The sequence below is a fragment of the Giraffa tippelskirchi genome, chromosome 2 (genome assembly GCF_054371585.1).
Source record: "Giraffa tippelskirchi isolate mGirTip1 chromosome 2, T2T-mGirTip1v1.2.pri, whole genome shotgun sequence".
In the NCBI taxonomy this organism is placed as follows: Eukaryota; Metazoa; Chordata; class Mammalia; order Artiodactyla; family Giraffidae; genus Giraffa; species Giraffa tippelskirchi.
In genome coordinates, this window is record NC_137276.1 from 149,517,459 (window position 1) to 149,540,358 (window position 22,900).

General features: G+C 34.8%; 1 protein-coding gene across 23 annotated transcripts in view; it reads left to right on the plus strand.

Annotated features, from left to right (window-relative positions):
- Positions 1-22,900, plus strand: part of FXR1 (FMR1 autosomal homolog 1) — a 68,452-nt gene that overhangs the window by 44,294 nt on the left and 1,258 nt on the right. For 5 of the 23 annotated variants that reach the window (XM_081571078.1, XM_081571089.1, XM_081571091.1 and 2 more), the window contains exons 9-16: positions 1,446-1,524; positions 5,141-5,250; positions 10,040-10,126; positions 11,400-11,457; positions 11,545-11,607; positions 16,440-16,643; positions 18,380-18,580; positions 19,281-19,361. In XM_081571078.1, coding sequence (XP_081427204.1) covers positions 1,446-1,524; positions 5,141-5,250; positions 10,040-10,126; positions 11,400-11,457; positions 11,545-11,607; positions 16,440-16,643; positions 18,380-18,580; positions 19,281-19,361 — 883 coding nt within the window. Of the gene's footprint in view, positions 1-1,445; positions 1,525-5,140; positions 5,251-10,039; positions 10,127-11,399; positions 11,608-16,439; positions 16,644-18,379; positions 18,581-19,280; positions 19,362-22,900 lie in introns of all 23 variants that reach the window. The other 18 variants (XM_081571072.1, XM_081571085.1, XM_081571086.1 and 15 more) reach the window with 9 other exon arrangements.

Consider the following 22,900-nt stretch of genomic DNA (forward strand, 5'->3'; position numbering starts at 1 on the left):
TATTTTTTGAGTACTTACTATGTCAGGCACTGGCAGCTGTAAATAGTATATAAAACCTTTTGTAGACCTTGAATTTTAAATATTTTGTCACTGGTTAATTGTGACAGCTGTGTGGGCAGGAAAATAATCTGAAAAATAAAACAAGCTTTCCTTCTTTAAGACCATCCTTCACATTAGAGTAAATAGATGAGTTTTTGGGTGTGATAATTTTAAGTCTCGACGTTTCATTTAAGTCATATAGTAAAGCTGACTGGAGGTCTGATTTTTACCTCTGAAACCTGTAAAGTAGGCAGTATACCAAAGTGATTCGGATGAAAGGCTTTGGAGCCATATTGCCTGAATTGGGATTCTGTCTCTCCCACTTTGAGAGGACTTGGAGAGAGTTACGCAGATCCCCTGCCTAGTTTTCCACCTTGTAAAATGGAAATAATAATAGTGCTTACCATACAGTTTATGAAGATTGAATATGGGTTTTAAATTTTTGCTGTGTATGATATAGTGAGCACACAATATGCCTGATCTATGGTTATTAAAGGACAAACATTAAAAGTGGAAGTTAATTGTTACTGAGAACTATAAATTCCTTTTAGAGAAGACTACCTGCCCCTCCCCCATCTTTTAACTTAGAGCTTAAGAACTTTAATGAATTTTAATTTAGTAGGTAATTTTTAAAATGCATCTCTACAAAAACAGCCTTTTAAATCATTTCTTACATTGAGAAGGAGAAAACAATGCAGACAGCACATACAGTATGAACAGTTTTTTTTTATATTCACCTAGAGAATCCAACATAGGAGTGTGGGCCAGATATATTGAGGATGGGGTTAAAATTTCACTAACATAAGTAAGTTAAACTCGTACTTTCCTCAGGAGCTTAAAGATGTCTGTTTAGACAGTTTTAGATGTCTTAGGCAGAGAAGGCAATGGCACCCCACTCCAGTACTCTTGACTGGGAAACCCCATGGACGGAGGAGCCTGGTAGGCTACAGTCCATGGGGTCGTGAAGAGTCAGACATGACTGAGCGACTTCACTTTCACTTTTCACGTTCATGCACTGGAGAAGGAAATGGCAACCCACTCCAGTATTCTTGCCTGGAGAATCCCAGGGACGAAGGAGCCTGGTGGGCTACTGTCTATGGGGTCGCACAGAGTCGGACACGACTGAAGTGACTTAGCAGCAGCAGCAGCAGATGTCTTAGGGACCTTAGAGATGTCTAACATTTTGATTGTAAAAGCCTTTTTTCCCTGGCTCTTTAATGATTACTCTTCGTTTTGGAAAAGTACTTTATGAATACTTGACTTGAAATAGCACTTTGGTCATCTGAGTAGAATCTTGTACTGGAGCATGATAATTCAATGTCTTTTTTCCTTCTTGTATTTTTGTTGTGGATTGGGAGTTTCTTCAAGATTGAATTTCATGTTTGTTCCCCTACCCTACCCCGCAGAGTGCTGATGCTGTAAAAAAGGCTAGAGGTTTCTTGGAATTTGTCGAGGATTTTATTCAGGTTCCTAGGAATCTTGTTGGTAAGTACTTCTACTAAATGTTAAGTGTTATTTAATTACATATGATGACTTAATTGAAAATTAGCCTTTTCTGATAACTTTTACCTTCTAAGTTATGTGGAATTTTGTTTTTAATAACAGTTTGGCATTACAGTTTTTCTTAAGCTTTTTCATCCCTTGGCTTCTTTCTTAATATTTTCATTTGCTTGATGTCTTTTTATCCTTCATATATCCATCAAAATTGTACTTTTTTTGAGAAGGTATTTGTGGTAATTGTTTTCTTTTGTTTGGCGCAGAAGAAAAAGTTTTTGAGTCGACTAACAGTAGGGTAATAAACTTCCTCACAGTAGGCTTTGAGAAAGTGATAGTTGCAAAAACCTCGAATAAGGGTAAGAAGTCATAAGAAGCTGTGGGCAGAAGAGAAGGATGGTGATGATATTAGGGGAGGTTTCACTATTAAGTTTTTGACACTTTTGAGGAAAACTGCTGTGCCTGTGGGTTGTAAGTTAAGTGACAACAGGTTTTGCTTTTGAAGCTGCAGTTAATGAGCATTATAACTTGAGAGATCAGTTATTTAATAGCTTTGTTAATAATATTCTCTATATCTGTGTGATCTGTCCTTTAAGATGCAGTTGGAAATCTTGGTCACATGTTAAATTATACTTAGTGATTATCTTAAATGTTTAAGCATCAACGTAAAGTATTGAAATTTTCTAGGGGAATGATTTTTTTATGACTTTTTTGGTCATCTGTTGAGTCTCGTTAGTTTTTTGACCATAATGAAATTGAGCCCCTTGGGCTCCATTTATATATAAGTACACCTTTTCTACCTTTAGGAAAAGATTCTGTACACATTCTACTTGTCAGAGTCTGAAACGCTAATTGATGAAAATTAAAAAACAACACACTTGTGCTATTAAAAATATGTTTGTTTTGGCCAATAACAAGTAGTGTATTTGGGATAATAGTGTACACTACAAGAATTTGGACAGTCTGTTGGTATTCAACTATAGAAAAAGCTTTTCACTTCTGCCTAAACATTTGAATGTCTATGATATACTGCCAGTTAATTTAGCTCCACTTAATCTGTTGTTAGCAATCACTATGTACTGAGTGGCTGGAGATGATGAGTTGACAGGTTAAAATTAAATGTAAGTCTTACGAATTTTATATAATTTAAATAAATGGTAAGATACAAAATGTTACCAAATATTCATTGCTGTCAAGGGAAATCACCTTTGGCAAGAATGATGCTTTGGAAAATGATCCCCTTTATTGCTTATATAATGCTCCCATTATTGACAGCTATCAGTACTAACATTTTGGTTGCTGCTTTCACAGAAGGTAATTTAACTTAGCGTTCTTCACTTGTAAAAATGATTTGGAGGTGAGTGTGTCCAAGGGAGTCATGGTTCTTTCCAATCCAGCAATTCTACAGAAGATAGCAATGGTTTTACAGAATTTGTGATAGTGTTAACTTTAAATAAAAATTTCTTATATTTGAGAAATAGGAAATTGGATATATTTATAGTTCTCAGATACTTCTCTTTGTTTATCTGTTCAGTGATGTGAGAACCTAACATGTCTCTTGTTTTCCTCTACCCTGGCTTGGTTGGCTTTGTTTATTTGGGTTATTTGTTTACTATTTAGAAAATAAATAATAGCAGCAACTATTATACATTGGTTAAATACCCAGAAGTAGTATAAAGAGTTGAGTGCTGTCTATTTATAGTAGTACTACATCTTTCTCTAAAATGTTTTCTGGGTGAAGCAGTCTTTTGAAAAATAGTACATTCTTAGTCAAAGTGAAAGAGAAAAAGAGGACTGAGAAGTAAAAGGAAATGAGGACTACTTGGTGGGTAAGTTCCAGAGAGAATTCTCGCATATATTCAGGTTCCAAGAGTTCTAGGCTTGTTGACCATTCCCACCCCTCCCAAATCAAAAGTATTATGTGAACAGTGATTTGAAAATGAATTGAAACTTCACTTCCTGGAAGCCTTCCTTAATCACTTCTCTACTCTGTCCCTTCAGCATTTATGCTCAGTGCTCAAATTATACCACAGGTCTGCTTCAGTTTGTCAATATGCTTTGGAATTTAAACTGTGGAAATGATCAGTTAAAATATTGACGGTCTCTGGTGGGACTAAATAAAACTTGCAGGTAGGTCCTTGCCACAGACCCCAGAAGGGTGATGGATATTCACTCACCACTGGTATAGTTCAAAAGAAGTAAGGGGCAGAGATTTTGGGGAGGGGGTATAATGTAACAATATGATTTTTGTTTTTTCGAAAAGATATTTGCTTATTTTTAGCAGGGTCAAGGATGGAGTTGCTGCTTGAGCTTCACTGTGTTAACATGAAGGTTGCTTTTATATGCTGCTGCTAGGGCTGCTCTGAGAAGACATGCATCATGTGAATTCCCTGTCCTACTCTATTTCGTTTTTTCTCTTGTTCAGTTGCTGCTGCTTTTAAATTTAGAGTTAATTGGGTGAGGAGGTTTGAAAATCCTATGATAGTGTCTGTTGTATTGACTGGCTTACTGTTGCCATTATTCCCTTGTTTGTCCCCCTTATTTATTCTTCATTGGAAGCTGTTTTGTCAAGCATGCAGTACAAGAAAGTTACGTTATAACCTATTTCAGCCAAAATTAATTTATTGTGGAAATAGATTGCTGATACAATGTAACATTTTAACTGAGGATTTGAACTTAATAACAAGTAAGATGTTACTGTTAACTTAGTATACATCTATTTATAGTAATGGTTACTAGAACATTTACTTCTGTTACCAGGTAACACTACCCAGTATTGCTTTGTTATTTTATGGGTGTATATTAGCTTTATAACAAGTGAGTTCCCTAAGTGAAGAGCATCTTCATATCCTGCTTTTAGTTTCTCCTCTAATTGTCTGATACTCAGTAACTGTTATTTGACAGACTTAACAAGTTAAGTGTGGAGAAGGTAAATAATTTGAATTCTGTGTTATTTCACAGTATTTCATATCTAGGAAGACAGCAACCCATATACATTTTGTATGTAGTTGTATAGTTCTAAAGTACTTTAAACACTTATAGGTGTAAAATGTAATACCAGTTAAATGTAAACATTTTATTTCCGTGAAGAGAATATTCATTTTAAAAGAATCTTCAAGTCACAGTTGTCTTTTAAGTAGGACCTTGAAAATAAAAGCCAGGTTGATGACGGTGTTAGTTGTTTGAATAATAATATATGTAATGTGTCATAAATATAAACAAGTTGATGTAATTAATACCAAAATAAAAGTTTTCTTTTTGCCTTCATTTATATAATTCAAGCTCTTGGAATAAATAGGTTGGACTTGATAGTTTAAAAATATAAAAATGGTATAGAACATATTATAAAATAGTTGGACTTTGAAAATATCTTACATGTGAGTGGAGTTATCAGTCTCCGTTAATAGTAGCAACCTTAGAGAAGGAGGTTTCATACCAAGGATATGTTTCCCATTTGTCGTTAGGGTGAGTTAATTGAGAATAAAAAGATGCAGTTTTGCTTGGGTTTTATAATTTGATAGCAAGTCCTAAATTATTTGGGTTGATGTTGAAATGATAGCAGTGTTGGTTTTTAATTTATTATTATATATGTTTTCTCTTATTAAAGGAAAAGTAATTGGGAAAAATGGCAAAGTTATTCAAGAAATAGTAGACAAATCTGGTGTGGTTCGGGTGAGAATTGAAGGAGACAATGAAAATAAACTACCTAGAGAAGATGTAAGTATTTAAAACATAATTTGCCTGTGTTCCCCCCCCCCCCCCCTGCCCATTCTTTTCTATTTTGAAAATTGTTTTAGGAAAGTTATACCCAGTGAACTACTCTCACTCTGCAGTGGAATTTTTTTTTTTAAGTCTGTTTCTCAGTGCTTCAGTAAAAAGGCCAATTTTTGATGAAAAAGAAAAAAAACTTTAGTTTGATAATCTTACCAGTTTTTTTTTTTTGGTACTAATTTGGTACTCTAAACAAAACAGTTGGCTGTGAAGGAATTCTTAACAATGCTTCTTTGACTTTTTTTTTAATTTATAAGCTCTGACCATTTCTTAATTGAAATCTTTAAGCTTTAACATTGCTAGTTATTCTGATGCCATTGGAGAAGGAAATGGCAACCCCTTCCAGTATTCTTGCCTAGAGACTCCTGTGGACAGAGGAGCCTGGTGGGCTGCTGTCCATAGGGTCGCACAGAGTCGGACACTACTGAAGTGACTTAGCATGCATGCATGCATTGGAGAAGGAAATGGCAACCCACTCCGATATTCTTGTCTGGAGAATCCCAGGGACAGAGGAGCCGGGTGGGTTGCTGTCTATGGGGTCGTACAGAGTTGGACACGACTGAAGTGGCTTAGCAGTAGCAGGTAATGCCAACTTTGTGAAATTTCTTTTTCAGTCTTTTTGTTACATGTTAATGTCTTGTCCACAGTGCTGTTTTTTGTTTTTTTTTTTTTTTTTTTTGCTTCTTATCCACCACTTTAAGCATCACTAACCTTTTTGGCTCTAGTGGTCAACTCTGTATAGTTATCTGTCTGAATATAAGGCAAAGACTTCCCCCTCTCCACCCCCAAAATTATCTCCCAGAAAGCAGTACATTCACAGCTGCTTCAGTTTTGCACGATGGGTAACTGGGGAGTTTGTTTGCTTGTTGGACAAAGTAAGTTTTGTTTAAAAAAAAGAGAGACACATGGAGGAAACTGAAGATATTTGCTAAGATAAACAGCCTCACACCACATATTGGATGTTTTAAAGATTCCAGTGAAAGATACCATTTCCTTGATTCTTTTAATTAGTTAGAATGTGGTGATAAAAACAAATGAGGAAAAACAAGTAACTTATGCAAATGAGTACTTGTAGATTGGTTACATCCTACACAGCTTCAAAAATTGATGTAAACCTTAAGTAATTTTAACTTCATGTTAAGCAAACATCATACCCCACCTGGAGGGTGGGTGACGACCCCATTAAAATCAAGGGTGTCATACTATTATAATTGACACCATCTCTGTTTATATGCTTAATGTGTAAAATAATGGTGACCCATTTGGCATACCAGGCTTCCCTGGTGATTCAGTCGTAAAGAACCTGCCTGCCAATGCAGGATATGCAAGTTTGATCCCTGGGTTGGGAAGAGTCCCAGAGGAGGAAATGACAACCAACTCCAGTATTTTTGCCTGGGAAATCCTATGGACAGAAGAGCCTGGTAGACTACAGTCCGTGGGGTTGTAGAACAGTTGGACGTGACTTAGCAACTAAACAACAATAACAGTTTGGCTTATAACTGCTGGCTAAAATTGGTCTGAAGATTAAGGTGTTTACTGGGCAGGGTCATTAAATGACTCAATTATAAATATCTTAGCTTGATACTAATATCTAGTCTTCCCTTAGCTTGACTTATTCCTTAGCTGCTTTCCAGTATATACCACCTTGTTGCAAGCTGATTCTTTTAGGTTGTCCTTCATAAATTAGTACACTTTACTTTGTAGTTTTGGTCATTTTTACCTCCCATTTCTGTGCCAGAATTAAGAAATTTAAATGCTAAAAGATACCAGGTAGATTATGTAAATTATACCAGGTAGATTATGTAAATTATCAAACAGATTGGGATAAAAAAGAGAGGAAGGGGAAGGGCACGCTGTGCCTTTCTATAAAAGAAATCGATGCTGCTCAGTTTTAATCTGGTTGCTGTGTAGGTATGCGTGTATTCTGTTTTGCTGTATCTTTTAACATTTTAAAGAAAAGCTAAAAGCCTAAATAAACAAAACTTTTTAATTTTCAAAGCATTGAACGTGAAAACAAATCTGAAGGTTGATATTGGCTTATGTGGGGTCAGTTCAGTCACGTCCGACTCTTTGCGACCCCATGGACTGCAGCGTGCCAGGCTTCCCTGTCCATCACCAACTCCCGGAGCTTGCTCAAACTCATGTCCATTGAGTTAGTGATGCCATCCAACCATCTCATCCTCTGTTCCTCCCCTTCTCCTGCCTTCAATCTTTCCCAGCATCAGCATCTTTTCCAGTGAGTCGGTTCTTCGCATCAGGTGGCCAAAGTATTAGAGTTTCAACTTCAGCATCAGTCCTTCCAATGAATATTCAGGACTGATTTCCTTTAGGATTGACTGGTTGGATCTCCTTGCAGTCCAAGGCACTCTCAAGAGTCTTCTCCAACACCACAGTTCAGAAGCATCCATTCTTTGGTGCTTAGCTTTCTTTATAGTCCCAACTCTCACATCCATACATGACTACTGGAAAAACCATAGCTTTGACTAGACAGACTTTTGTTGGCAAAGTAATGTCTGCTTTTTAATATGCTGTCTAGGTTGGTCATAGCTTTTCTTCCAAGGAGTCAGCATCTTTTAATTTCATGGCTGCAGTCACCATCTGCAGTGATTTTGGAGCCCAAGAAAATAAAGTCTCTCACCGTTACCATCGTTTCCCCATCTATTTGCCATGAAGTGATGGGACCAGATGCCATGATCTTAGCTTTTTGAATATTGAGTTTTAAGCCAACTTTTTCACTCTCTTCTTTCACTTTCATCAGGAGGCTTTTCACTTTCTGAAAGTTCCTCTTCACTTTCTGCTGTAAGAGTGGTGGTATCTGCATATATGAGGTTATTGATATTTCTCCTGGCAACCTTGATGCCAGCTTGTGCCTCATCCAGCCCGGCATTTCACATGATGTATTCTGCATATAAGTTAAATAAGCAGGGTGACAGTATACAGCCTTGATGTATTCCTTTACCAATTTTGAACCAGTCCATTGTTCCATGTCTGGTTCTAACTATTGCTTTTTGACCTGCATACAGATTTCTCAGGAGGCAGGTCAGGTGGCCTGGTATTCCCATCTCTTGAAGAATTTTCCACCGTTTGTTGTCATCCACACAGTCAAAGGCTTTAACATAGTCAATGGAGTAGAAGTAGATGTTTTTCTGGAATTTCTTGCTTTTTCAATGACCCAATGGATGTTGGCAATTTGATCTCTGGTTCCTCTGCCTTTTCTAAATCTGGCTTGAACATCTGGTAGTTTTTGGTTCATGTACTGTTTAAGCCTTGCTTGGAGAATTTTGAGCTTTACTTTGCTAATGTGTGAAATGAGTGCAATTGTGTGGTAGTTTGAACATTCTTTGGCATTGCCTTTCTTTGGGATTGAAATGAGAACTGACATTTGCCAGTCCTGTGGCCACTTCTGAGTTTTCCAGATTTTGCTGGCATATTATATTTAACAGCATCATCTTTTAGGATTTGAAATAGCTCAGCTGGAATTCCATCACCTCCACAAATACTTTACAGTGAGATTATTATAAGAACGTTTAGTATCTTCTGAAATTGTGATTACCTTTACCTTTTTCTTTAACATAGATTATGGCAGTTAACAAGTGAATATTATTTGGAATTAGATAACTGGATATGAAATTGTTAGGGTTAATTGCTGATTTTATGACTTTGAGTAAATTTTTTTCTCATCTGTAGAATTGAGATATTTCTTAAAGTGAATTTTTAATGAACATTAAATAATAAATGTAAATAATATAGTCCCAGAATTACATTATGGATTAAAACTTTCTAGCTCTTTTTTTTCCCCTCCTGTCTTTCGTTCACTTTGCATCCTCTGTTTTCTGCACGTGAATTCTTGAGAATAGCTCAAGGCTTTCTCATTTCCTAAGCTTAAGTTAGAGTCCCTTGTTTCATGCCTTCCTAGTTGTAATTACTTCTTTTAGAGTCACTACAGCTTTCAGCTCCATGATAGCTGTACTCAGTACTGTAGCTTTAGCACCTGCCCTGGTGCCTTTCTTCTTTTTAATTCCCCATACTAAAATTCAGTAATTAAATTTTTTAAAAATTATTTTGAAAATAAGTCACATAGTGGTTTCCTATATAGAATAAAAAGTTAAGCCACACTTAACTCTGTATTTAGAACCCAAAGTTCTTAAGCCAGGTTATTTAAATAGCTGTTAAGAATGATTCTGTAAAATCAAGAAAGTGAAGGACATTGAAAGTGATTGGATGAGTTTCTTTAGACTGTTCATTTTCTTTCGCCAATAGGAACCTGGAAGTTTATTTCTTTAAAGAAAAAAAAACCCATCATTTAGGTATCTTACTTCTCTTCCTTCTCACTTTTTAAAACCGTCTTTTGAATTTCAGCTAAGCAAAACGGGTCAGGGTTAATCCTTTCATTTGCTTTAATAACTAAGGTGACTGTTTGCCCATATCAGTAATTTCTTCATTTTACACTGTGTAAATATTGAAAGTTTGTACATGATACTTGTGTTAATGGTCACGAAGTACTTCCAACCTACAGGTGTTGAAAGTTTTGCTATATGAGCATCTATTACAGGGATAGCCTGCCCAATGTGTTGTATTATGTTTTTAAGGCAAGCACTACCAAAGATACATCTAATCTGTAAATTCATGCCAGTTTGATGGAAAATTTCTTTGAAGTTGGTTTATTTACTTAAAAGATTTGCTTGAGTTAGAGGACATAAATACTAAATACTGAGGATGTTGTGTTTTCTTACAGGGGATGGTTCCATTTGTATTTGTTGGCACTAAAGAAAGCATTGGAAATGTGCAAGTGCTTTTAGAGTATCATATTGCTTATCTAAAGGTTTGTATAGTGTTCATATTTATATCATGTTCCTCCACACATTAAACTTTAATTTTATATTAGTATTTGTAGTAAATTTTAAAGTCTTTATTTTTGTTAATTCAGCTTCATATTTCCCTTTTTTTTCCTTTCTGTGTGAAAATATTAAAAGGTCCTTTGCCATAGTAAAATGATTGGGCTCATGTACATTTTTCTCTTTCCCTCTGAACGTTTATATTTCTTTCCTTCTGTTTAAGACATGGCCACTCTAAACGGTTGTTGCAAATAGGAGATAGAACCAGGAATGATGTGGGCTTTGTTGGTTACTAATGCTTATCTGTAAACATTCCCTTGAAGGAGATGAGTCCATGTCTTTTTTATATTGTATACCTGTAGCACTTAGCAGAGTTGGCACCTGATGGTTACTGGTACTCTCTGAATCACATGAACTACCTCCATCTATGTCATTTGATAACTCTTAACCATTGTTTTTTTAGTCTATCCCAGTTAATAAAGAGGAAAAGTTTTGTAAAAGAAATGCCCTGTAAATTATTATAAGTTGGAATTGTCATTTTCTATTCTTATTCCTGCTGTGTTTTTGTTGTTTATGGTACTTCAACTGCTGTCTCTAGTTATGTTTTCCTTTTAGTCACTCAGATCATTTCTATGTTAATATTTTCAAAGCAGCCTTGATTAAGTCATTCCTTTCTTTGAAAAACTTGTCTTTCCAGTACTCCACTGTTTTTTAGCCAAGAGCTTTCTCTAGACACCTTACTTTCATATCCTATAATGACCTCAATCTCTGAATGACCAAATCTGCCAGTTCAGCTAGGCCACAACTCAGTTGTCACTATATTGATAGGAAAGTAGTTTATTAATAATACCTGTCATAGGTGGTAGTTTACCTCATTTAGTAGAGTTTGATACTCCTTGAAGACTAGGTCTGATAATTAGCTGTTAAAGTAGGTTATTTCAGCAGTTGTCTGTTAACCATCCCCTAGGTTATTCTAATGCTCATCTGTAAACATTCCTCTGAAGAAGAAGAGTCCTTGTCTGTTTTATATTGTATACCTGTAGCACTTAGCATGGTTGGCACATGATGCTAAGGCATTTAGTAAATGCTTGGTGAATTGACCTTGTAAATTATGTTCACTAGGAATACAGTCTACATTGCCAAATAACTGCCCAAGATCACAGCTGCTTTCAGTGGTAGGACCAGAGTATAGCCCAACTCTAGGCTTTAAGAAGACAAAAAAACACATGTAAGATTAATCCTTTTTCATTTTCATTATAGGAAGTAGAACAGCTAAGAATGGAACGACTACAGATTGATGAACAGCTTCGACAGATTGGTATGGGTTTCAGACCTTCTTCCACCAGAGGGCCTGAAAAAGAGAAAGGATATGCCACTGATGAAAGTACCGTCTCTTCTGTACAAGGTTCTAGGTCTTATAGTGGAAGAGGCAGAGGTCGTCGGGGCCCTAATTACACCTCCGGTTATGGTAAAAAAAAAATTTTCTTTTTGGTAATAGTTGTAGTTTAGGTGCTCCAATACATTTTGGTCATTATTATTCAGTTCATCACTTTATCTTGGTTTTGAGGGTAGGAGATAGTTCTGAGGTACACGTTTTAATAGTAGTGACTGTATTTTATATTAATGACTGTATAAGATTTGTAGTGTTCAAGCAGCTGTGTAATGAAATGAAACGTGTTTTTGTTAAATTTATAGCTCATGTTTATTCTAAATATTTAGAATAAATATATATATACAGCTGGTTTTCTCAGATAGTTTCCTTGTATAATTATATACATTTTCCAATAAAAAGCTAGTGATGGTGGTGATACTACTAGGATTTACCTTTTGCTTATCCTTTAGGAAAAGTAAAAGTGAAAAATATGCTAGTCACTGTGCTATGTTTACATATAGCAAATCTGTACTAGTTTTTAAAATATACTGTATTGGTTCACTTGGCAGTTTTGAAGATTAAAATCTCACATCGGCAATTATTTTGTGAAATACAGGATTTCAATAATATGAGGGCTTTAAAAGTTAGAACTGAATTAACATAAATGAACATTTTTCTAAAATACATTTCGCTTTGAAGATGGGACTTAAACCCATGTAGGAAGGGGCCAGTGGATGGTGATGGTCAACAATTCTCTAATCCTAAATTTCTTACTTCTTCTTCAGCTTTGGAGTTGTTCCATTTTTCTACATTTGGACTTGGATCTTAGCAGTGACCTGATTTTTCTGTTCCCTTCTCTCTCCTCTCCTCTCCTCTCTTCTCTACTCCCCTATGCTCATCCAAACTGCTTTGGGAAAATATTTCATAAGCCTTTTCCAGAATAGAAGGCATTTAGGGAAAATAGAAATGCACGAAAGCTTATAGTGTACAGATTCCACATCCGTATTTCATGTTTGAAGGATCATCTAATAATGTCAGAGTCAGTTTGGTACTATATTTCATTTGTTGTAGAGTTGAATGGTAGTTTTCCCTTCCTGCTTTTTCATTATTTTAAAGTTAACCCTGTATTGAAACCCGAAAAGAAAAATTCCAGTTAATGTGTTTGGCATGTGAAGGATTGAGAATTGTGGTCCTGAAAACACATTTAATACAAAAGACAGTAATTAAATAGAGATTAAGTACATACTGAATGATTTTAGAGGTACAAATTACTAGTGCAAATAATCAGATTTGGTTTTTTGGTTGATGAATTTATGCAAGAATTTTATAAGCCTCTGGGAAGTCAGCTTTATTAATGAGAGGTCCCTCTTGGGCAAAATGCTTTTGTTGACAGTAGATAATAAATGAGAAGATAGAGGAATAACATTTGGATTGAAGAACGCTATGCAAATTGTTCAGTAGATGGCACTCTTACCTCTGAGTCTTTTCAAACTAGTAACATTGTATTTTCTGAAATAGCTGTTGAACTTAAATGGGCTCCAGAGAAATAAAAATTATTTTGAATTTGGTTACAGATGTTCTTGTCTGCTTGATGGCAGAAGATACTTTAGGTGACGAATATATATATATAATCTATATAAGAAACATTTTTCTGAATTTAACATCTCTGAACTTAATGTGTTTTACAATGGATGCTGTCTTAGAACTGTAATTGGCAAGATTTTCTTAAGTGGCACACAAAACATTGTGACTTAACAATGGATGGCATGGCGGATTTGATAAAATGTGGTACTCTGGCATGGTGGGTTTGATGAAATGTGGTACTTTAGCTATTAATGTTAAGTTCAGCATACGTGTTTATTTAAAAGAATGTGAACCATCTTCATAAGGTGATTTTAGAAGTTTTAGGGAAATCTGATTTAAAATTCTGTTGAAAACAGTTTTTATTTGTTGGAGCCATTACAAATTGGATCGGTTTTATGGATCATTATTTCTTGTAGCCCTCTCCCTAATTTTTGGATCCATGAACTTATATTTTACAAAATTGAGATTGTAATGATTGCGATGACTTCAACAGAGTATTAGTTTTCTGTTGATTATATATTAAATTAAAAATTCAAATCCTCTAACAGTACTATTGTCTTACAGTTCTGTAGGTCTGAAATCTGACATGAGTATCACTGGGCTGAAATCTAAGTGTTGGCCTGTCTGTATTCCCTTTTGGAGGCTCTAGGAAAAAATCTGTTCCCTTGATACTTCCGGCTTCTAAAGACAACTCTATTCCTCGGCTTAGGTCCTCCTTCCTCCATCTTAAAAAGCCAGTAATTACAGGTAGATGGGCTTTCCTGGTGGCTCAGTGGTGCAGAATCCTCCTGCCAGTGCAGGAGACATGGGTTCAATCCCTCGGTCAGGAAGATCCCCTGGAGAAGGAAATGGCAACCCGTTCCAGTGTTCTTGCCTGGGAAATCCCATGGACAGAGGAGCCTGGAGGGCTACAGTCCATGGGGTCACAAAAGAACATTGACTTAGCGACTAAACAACAACAGATTACAGAGAGTCCTTATTCAGCCACCTCTCTGGTTCTCCATAGTTGAGAATGGTTCTCTATTTTTTAAATATTCATGTGATTAAATTAGCCTCACCTGAATAGTCTAGAATAATCCCCAAACCTGTTTCCTTAACCTTAATTACATTTGCAGAGTTCCTTTTGCCATCTCAGAAATGTTTAATATGAAGAAAATGGAGAACTTACCAGTTCATTAGCCTTTTTTTTTGTTTTTGACATTAATAGTTGTCTTTGTCTCCTGAAATCTATTTATGATTTTAGATACCTTCTATAAGTATCTTGAATGCTAGATTTAAATTAAAACTATGGAAATATTTTTGCTCGTGATATTGAGTTAAATACTACACTGTATTTTTAAAAGATAATTTGATAGGAACTTTTGTTAAAACCTTTTAAAATGAGATACTCATCTAACCTCAAAATTTGGTAATGTTTTCAGGCAGGGTATGTAGGTTTATAAATAAATCCAACAAAAGTTTTTATAATTCCCAAAGCTTTTTTGTTTGTTTTGTTTTAAACTACTCATGAAATGATACATTACCCTTATTCCACCAAACCATGACATCAGTTAACAAAATTCTTTCTTATCCTTTGGAAAAATAAGTGTTTTGATTCATTTTCTAATATGAGACTCATCTTAACAAAGATGCAAATGTCAGTACTAGAAACTTGCTACATTTTTCTTAAATTAATCCATTCATAACTAGCTACATCTATATGGTATATGGAGAAAAAAGATGGAGTCCTCTTTAAAGGAGAAAGGAAGTTGGTGGGCTTTGTTCAACTTTACGTTTTATTCCTTGAAGAGCTCTTGTATTTTGCTTTTATCAAAAATGACTATGGAGTTAATAGAGGGTATTTTTAGTTTATCTTGAAATCATTCTTATTTGGGAGTTTAGCATAGGAACTTCATAATCACGCGGTAAATTAATTTATCAGGAGAAAATTGATATGTGCATTGCTAGGCTTCCGTGGACATTTAGAGGTATAAGAGAGCTCCCCTTTACTGTAAACCAATGTGGAAGTAAATCCACATTGGAAAAAGAAAACAACACATGGCAGTGCTTTATTAATTTTACATTAATTTTAAGGAAATGAGAGGAGATGTCTGTTTTCAGTTAAATTGGTCTGAAGCTACAGACATTGAACTGGGCTTTTAATTTTAAGGAGATAGATTTGCACATATAGTTTCCCACACTATCAAAAAGTAGAGTTTTCCTGGGAAACCTTTTGTAAGCTGAAATGGCATAAACTGAAGAAGCAGCAGTTACTTTAGGACACATCTTGCTAATAGATTCAGGAAATAAAATAAAGCAGAGATGCTCACCAATATGGTTCAAAGATATGTTTGCTTGATGCTGAGATGCTGAGTTTAGTTCCTGAGGCAGGAGCTGGGGGATGCTGCTCTCACTGCTTGCTGTGCTTGCTGCCTCTTTTAATTGCAATGGCTTGCTGCAAAGGGAATACTGAAGGCTATTTTCTCTTTGTGCCCTTTTTTTCCCTTAAAAGTAAAAATCCCCTTTTGATTTCTTTTGGTTTGTGAAAACGGATACTAGTGTAAGTCTTTTGTAAAAGCTAAGTGGTGTAAAATGAACTTTTGAAAAGCATAGGATATCTCTATGATGAAAGGATAAAAAAGTGCCACCCCAGAACTAACAGAGAAGTGGAAATGAGTATGTTAGTGATTGGGTCATATAAACCTGACACATAAATGGTGATATTATAAGCTTTTATAGAATCATTGTGGTGTTTACGTTTTTAAAAAGTATTAAATTCAGTCATTAGGATGTTAGAAATAGTCTAGTTAACTTTCAAGTTATGCTGAATTTTTGTCTCACTGGTAATGGCTTCAACTCTTATTGTCAGATTGAAGTTATATTTTTCCAGAGTAACCTAAAATTTGTTCAGTGATTTCAAACATTGTATTGTTCTAATTTAAGACATTATTGTGCAAAAGAGGTAAATTTTATGTACAGCCACTAAAAATGCACTCCCAGTTTATGAGACAATCAGTTGTAAGAAATATCCTGATTTCAGAGATGTTAAATGTGGGGGAAAAAAGTGCTCCTTAGAATCAAGTGATATAATAGAATACACTATACAATTGTTACTCATTTTTTCCTATATATGATTAAATTGGCTGTTAAATACTTGGAGAGTGGTTATTTTTTTTTTTTTATTATACTAGCAATTTGTTAAAGACATAAAAGTGGGCAAAATTTTTTAAAACATATTTTCCATATTAAATGCATTTTCATATATCAGCGTTATTTAAACAATGATTTGCAAGAAATTCTTTGAAAAATTTCACTCCTTTTTTAAAATAGAAATATAGTAGACTTATGTTCTCTTCTTTCCCAAGGTACAAACTCTGAGCTGTCTAACCCATCTGAAACTGAATCTGAGCGTAAAGATGAGCTGAGTGATTGGTCATTGGCGGGAGAAGATGACCGAGAGAGTCGGCATCAGCGTGACAGCAGGAGACGCCCAGGAGGAAGAGGCAGAAGTGTTTCAGGGGGTCGAGGTCGTGGTGGACCACGTGGTGGCAAATCTTCCATCAGTTCTGGTAGTCTTTTATATACTCTGTCAGAATCTTTTCTTTGTAAACAGTATAATTTCATAAAAGTTAATTCCTTTCCCAGGACCCCCGCCCCCCATTTTTGGAAGTTTCTCTTTTTGCTTAACTGTCTCAGGAAAACAGTAGAATATATATATGCGCGTGCACACACACACACACAACACAACAACAACATAAGGAATAGCACTATAGAGTGTGTCTCAGTGAAAGTTTAGCCAGAATATTCAGATCAGAGCAATTTTAGTTGGAGCTGATTTCTCTGCTTCATTGGTCAGATGATCAGACTTTGGACGCTTAGGTAATTAGAATTTTTTTTCTCTCTAGAATTTTTTGGGTTATGTATTTCTGTTTGCCAGAGAGACCCAGATAATTCTAATGTATAGAGAGATCTAAATACCTTTGTATACAACTGAAAAGCATTTATTGCTACTCCACCACTTTGAAACAGGGAAAAACTGTAAAATCACCTTCTTTAAAAATCTTCTATTGTTGGAGGAATTCACCTGTAAAGAGGAATGTCTAGAAGACTGAGATTTGAGATACTATAAGAAACCTTTTACTCATTGTCTTTTTGAAAATTTAAATGCTATAACTTAAGTGGTGGTGTAGGAATTGACAGAATGTTCTTGCTTAGCATAATGGGTTGGGGAAAGATTGTCAGGGATTAGATTATATCAGGGATATAACCATAACAATTATTGTATGGCATTTGTAGGAAAACCACTCTTTAATTTTTTTTAAAAAGTGAATCAAATCACATTTTTTAAAGAACCTTTTTAAAAAAGTATTCTCTAGTTCTAGTGATAATCTTCAAGTCCTAAGTTCATTTTATAGACTTTTAAGGAAATAGTTTTTATATTTTACAACACTGCTCACTGTTACCCAAGGTTTAACATTACAGTTTGCTGAATTTCAAAGTAAATGTACTTTACCTAGTGTTTATGATTAATGGATAAACTTAGTGTCTTTTGCAAAGATGCTAGCTTGCTAGCTGTTACCAAAGGAAACTTAGGAAAAATCGTGATTAGGTGAATTTCTTCTATAATTTGATTGCTGGAAGCAATAATGCACATAGGTAAGATGGGTATTTTTTTCCCTATAAATTATGTCTTACAAACCTTTCCTTTCCCACTCTTACCCTACCACATCCCACCTGTACTCTTTCTGTCTGGAAATGGGAGTACTAGTCAGCATTCATTCCCACATTTTCCTATAACCAGTTAGAATTTCAAACTTTTTAGTTTCCCTTTTTTTGTGTAGATTTCTTTTGCTTGCTTCAGTTTGTAATAATAGATTTCTGTTATGTCATAGAGTGCAGGTGTTGAGTATTATTTGGAAATATATTAGCTGAATATGTGTTTTCATTTTTATTTCTTTAGCCTCTGTACAGAATTAGCTAGGAATGTGAATGTAAAAAGTAACATGTAATAGTATACTAGTTCCTAATATGTTTTTAAGACAAGTCAAAGAGAAATGGTAGAAAGCCAAGGTGTTCACTCATCTTCTGTTTTAATTTTTCATTACCATTTAAAGTTTTCTCATATTTGTTATTTTTCAGGTAAAATAGTGATACAGAAAACATTTTGTCTGAAGACAGAGGATGTATTTTTATTGGGGGAAAATTGAAGTTTATTATTAATTGATATAGTTCAATATAGGTCAAAACATTCCTATTAACTGCAGCTCTCTTAAACAAATATTTCTTGCCTCTGACATGCATTTAGTGCTCAAAGATCCAGACAGCAATCCATACAGCTTACTTGATAATACAGAATCAGATCAGACTGCAGACACTGATGCCAGCGAATCTCATCACAGTACTAACCGTCGTAGGCGGTCTCGTAGACGAAGGACTGATGAAGATGCTGTTCTGATGGATGGGATGACTGAATCCGATACAGCTTCAGTTAATGAAAATGGGCTAGGTATGTAAGCATTTAGGGAAAAGATATATATTACTGTATACTATTGTTAATATATGATGCTTTTAAAAAAAATCAAACATATGCAATTCACAAATTGAGTTTTTCCTAGTGTTCAAGTAGGTAGATGGCTTTGTGTCTGTCTTAAATGTCTAGTTTTCAGATTTGTATAGCCAAACTGTTTGAAACTGGGAGGGTTTATTAAAGTGCCCTTTGATTCCATTAAAACAATACAGATATTCAAACTGCAGGGCACTTAATACTCTCAATCTTCTAAGCCAAAATTGGGCTTTCACCTTGCCTCTTTTAAGTATTATTATAAATGACACTAATGAAAGTGTGTATACTTTGTAGGCATTGATTTCCAATGCGCTAAAATGTCATTAACTTTGGTAAAAACTAGACTCTGTTGGAGAGGAAAATTTTATTCCTGAATGATAAATTAAGTCTTAGAGTTTGTTTAATAAAGAGTTAAAAACCCTCTTAATTTCTGTATGATAATTCCATCTGTTAATCTAGTAGGAATGTTTAAAACTACAAAAGTGTTTTTCCTGTGAATAGCATGTATTGCTTTATTTTTCCTATTTAATTAAAAGGTTCTTTCCCCTTAAATCTTTGAAGGCAAGAATTTTTTTTTTTTTTTTGCTTTGTTTTTTGCATTGTTTTTGTCAGAATAGTTTCATGGTGAACTTTGCAATTACAGATGATAGTGAAAAAAAACCCCAGCGACGCAATCGTAGCCGCAGGCGTCGTTTCAGGGGTCAGGCAGAAGATAGACAGCCAGGTAACTTGAGTGGACCTGTTGACAACACCAGGTCATAAGCATGAAAAAGAAATGTCATGTGTCTGCTTTCTAAATATATTATACTTACATGTACACATGTGTGTATATACATTCAAGATGTGCATTGCATAAATTGTTTTCTCAACTAATAAGACTACTATGAAGAAAATGCATTCTTCCTTCACACTGTAATGTAACCTGTCTAATTGAACTAATGTTATGTCTCAATTTTTTTCCATGAAAATATGTTGAAAAGACCATTATTTTGTCCACTTAGCAGATTCTGCACACTTGAGTTGGGACCTTCCATCCCAGGGACTATGTTGTAGCTTGTGATTTTGGATGATGGCAAAACTGGGCAGCTTTTGCATGGTGCCTGCTACTATATCTGGATTCACCACCTCATTTTTGTGGGGTTTCTAGTACCCACAATTTAAAAAGTACAAATGAGAAAAATACTTGAAAGTGTCTTTTTCCTAATAAGAGGAATGCATGTTATGTTTTTGTTTATTGTAGTGTGATGCCTTTTCCCTTGCACCTACTAACTATTCAAATTAATAGTACTTACTTAGTTTTAGAATGTTAATTTAAGTAGATACAATTTTTAGTAACTTTAACTTGTTTGCTGTGTCTATACTATCCTGAACATAATTCCATTTCTTGTGTACAGAGAATCACATGTATATTCACAGTGGAGAAATTGTGTGCACCAGAAATAAATCCCTTTTGTTAAACTAATCAATTTTGCATTCTTTCCAAAGCAAATTCTTGTGTTTTCCCCCAAATAAAGAATATAAATTTTAGTATCTTTATTTAGTATTTTAAATTTAGTGGTTGTCAAGACATGTGAGGAAACTGATTAAGGGGATTAGTTCCCATTCTTAGGGGGGAAAAAAAAGTTCATGTTTTAGTGATAGTTGTAAATTTAAAAGAAATTAAATACTGTCACAATAGGTTTTGAGGAAATGTTTCTCATTTTTTTATCTTCTTTTCTCTCTCTATAGTGTTAGAAATATCTTTGGGATGAAGAGATTGTATTTAATTTGTGTTTTTGAAGCTGACATAGCAGTGAATACCAGTTTCCGGCCATACTTCATAAATAAGGAAATTTAAGTTACTAGTATGGGCTTGAGATAGGATAAATTAAAAAATAATTTAGTAACTAGGTGGATGGTGGTTCATTACTAAGTCAAAGGACATAAAGGGAATAACATAAAAGGCTTTGATAAAGAACAGGAAGAGATTTCTGCATGGTATTCATCAAAACTTGAGTAATTGGAATTTCAAATAATTTGACAATGATTTGTGTTCTCTACTGTATTTATTCCTGTTTTTACTCTGTTCTTTGGAAGTACTGATTTCTTCTTTAGAACTCACTGCCTTTTTCAGCCTGCCCTCAACACACACACATACACACCCACCCACACACCCAGAAGATAGGATAGGTGGAACAAACACATCATTTTCTCCTTTGGCTCTGGCAGCAGTTCTAGGAAGGAAGTGTGTATTTAAAAGTTAATGTCAGCATTCTCTGAAATAAATAGTTATTTAATTTGTTCTTATTTGCTTAAAATTTCTTGTTGCCTTTAATATTAATTAAGCAGTGAGTATTTACTATACTTAGCAAAGTGCAACATTGTACAACTGATTAATTTTGGATCCCTTAGAGGAAATTCTGGAGTCCAAATTATGCCACACAAATTGCCTCAATTTTTTTCCTACATATTATAAGTGCTTATCTGTTTTGAACTTTTAAGTGGCTTGCATTATGAGGACTATAAACAGACTGTTACCTGGCTATAAACAGGTTTTTCTCTAAATCAGCTGAGGTTATTTTTAATTTTACCTCTGTTTGGTGGAGGATGGGCACTGGCTTTTGCCTTTCCAGCTACATGCCTATTAATTGATAAACCGGATCAAAGTTCTATGTCTGCATAGTGGGCAAACAGTTCTAAGAATTAACCGTAAGTTCAGATTTAGCAGTGTGTGTGCCTGTGCATCAAGGTTTCCAGGTAGCTGAGTTCTTCCTGGTGTCACTGAAGGCTGAACCATGGAAACAATGAACTCATTATGGTGCTCTCCAAACTAGAATACTTCCTAGGATGCTTGTGCTTCCATGTATGTAAACATAATAAAGAAGTGGGTTTGATGGTATCCCTCTCCCCAGTTTTGGACGCTATAAAATTTATTTATAGATTCATTTACAGTGAATGTAAATGATGATTTATAAAGCTCCAAAATGAGCATATTGAGTTTCTTACAGAAGGAAAGAGTCTAAGACATGAAACATCTTTAGTTTGGTGGTGTTTCTAAAGATGTTTATTAGTTCTGAATTAAGTTGTTTTCCTTGAGATTTAAAAAGATTCATGTAATAATTCTAGAAATTCTTGAATTATATAAAGGTGTTAGCATTTTAATTCATAATTAAGAGAAATGAATTGTAAATCCAGTCCAGTCTTACATTAAAATGATTTATTTTATATAATTTGAACCTGATGGACTAGTTCTCCCATGTATGTAGTGACTTATATTAAGTTTATTGGAGTTTTAATTCTTATATAATTTACTTGCTCCCATAATTTATACCATATTTTACATAATCAGGGATTTTTCTTAATCAGTTTCTGAGAGAAAATAAATTCTTTGAAAGGAAGAGACTGATTATTTTGATATTTCTTCAAATCAGTGAATTCTAAGTTGCAAGTCCTTGAAGAGAAAGTTCTAAGGTTTAAAATAAGGCCAGTCCCAGCAGACCAGAGGTAGTTTGTTGCCGTTGGGTTGCTGGTAGGGTGTTAGTTTTGGTTAGTCTTTTCCCTTCTTTTCCCCAATCCCCACCATCATTGCAAATAGGTCAGTCCCTTGAAAGATTGGCAAAATGTGAAAAGGGGGTAGTTACTGAATTAATGGTGGACATTTTCCACCATGATTATTGTCCACATTTTAAGATGGTGGACAGATCTTTAGTTTGCTTGAATATTTTTGTATTAGAACAGTTTCTAGTGTGAAATATGAAAAAGGAACCATAAAACACACTTTGAAATCTTACTATGTTTTAAAAAAAACAAAAAACTATTAAATAATACCTGAGTAATAAAGTTTTTACATGTTTGATGAAAATTTAATATTGACGCATGCTACACCATGATCTGCACCCAGTTTACCCTTTTTTTTCCCCCCCACTGATAAGTGCAAACACTATCTGGGCTTAGAATGTGGCATTTCCTATTCTTAGTTGTGGATTTTTATATCAGACTTATCCCACAACTGTAGACTAACCAGAAACAAATGGCTGGAGTCTTGTGAAAGAGGACTTTAATCTAGGCGTCCTCTATGTCCAGCTTGAAATATTCTATAGTCAGCACCAAACCACAGGCATATTTTTCAAACTTCATTTTTGGTTGGAGGTGGTACCCATCTTAAGAAAATTTTGAAATTGGGTACCCCACCATTAGTCTATTTTAAAAGTAAAATTACTCTTTATCCATAAATAAACTTTAGAAATATTTTTTCAACACCTGTAATTTTTTTCTCATCTTCAA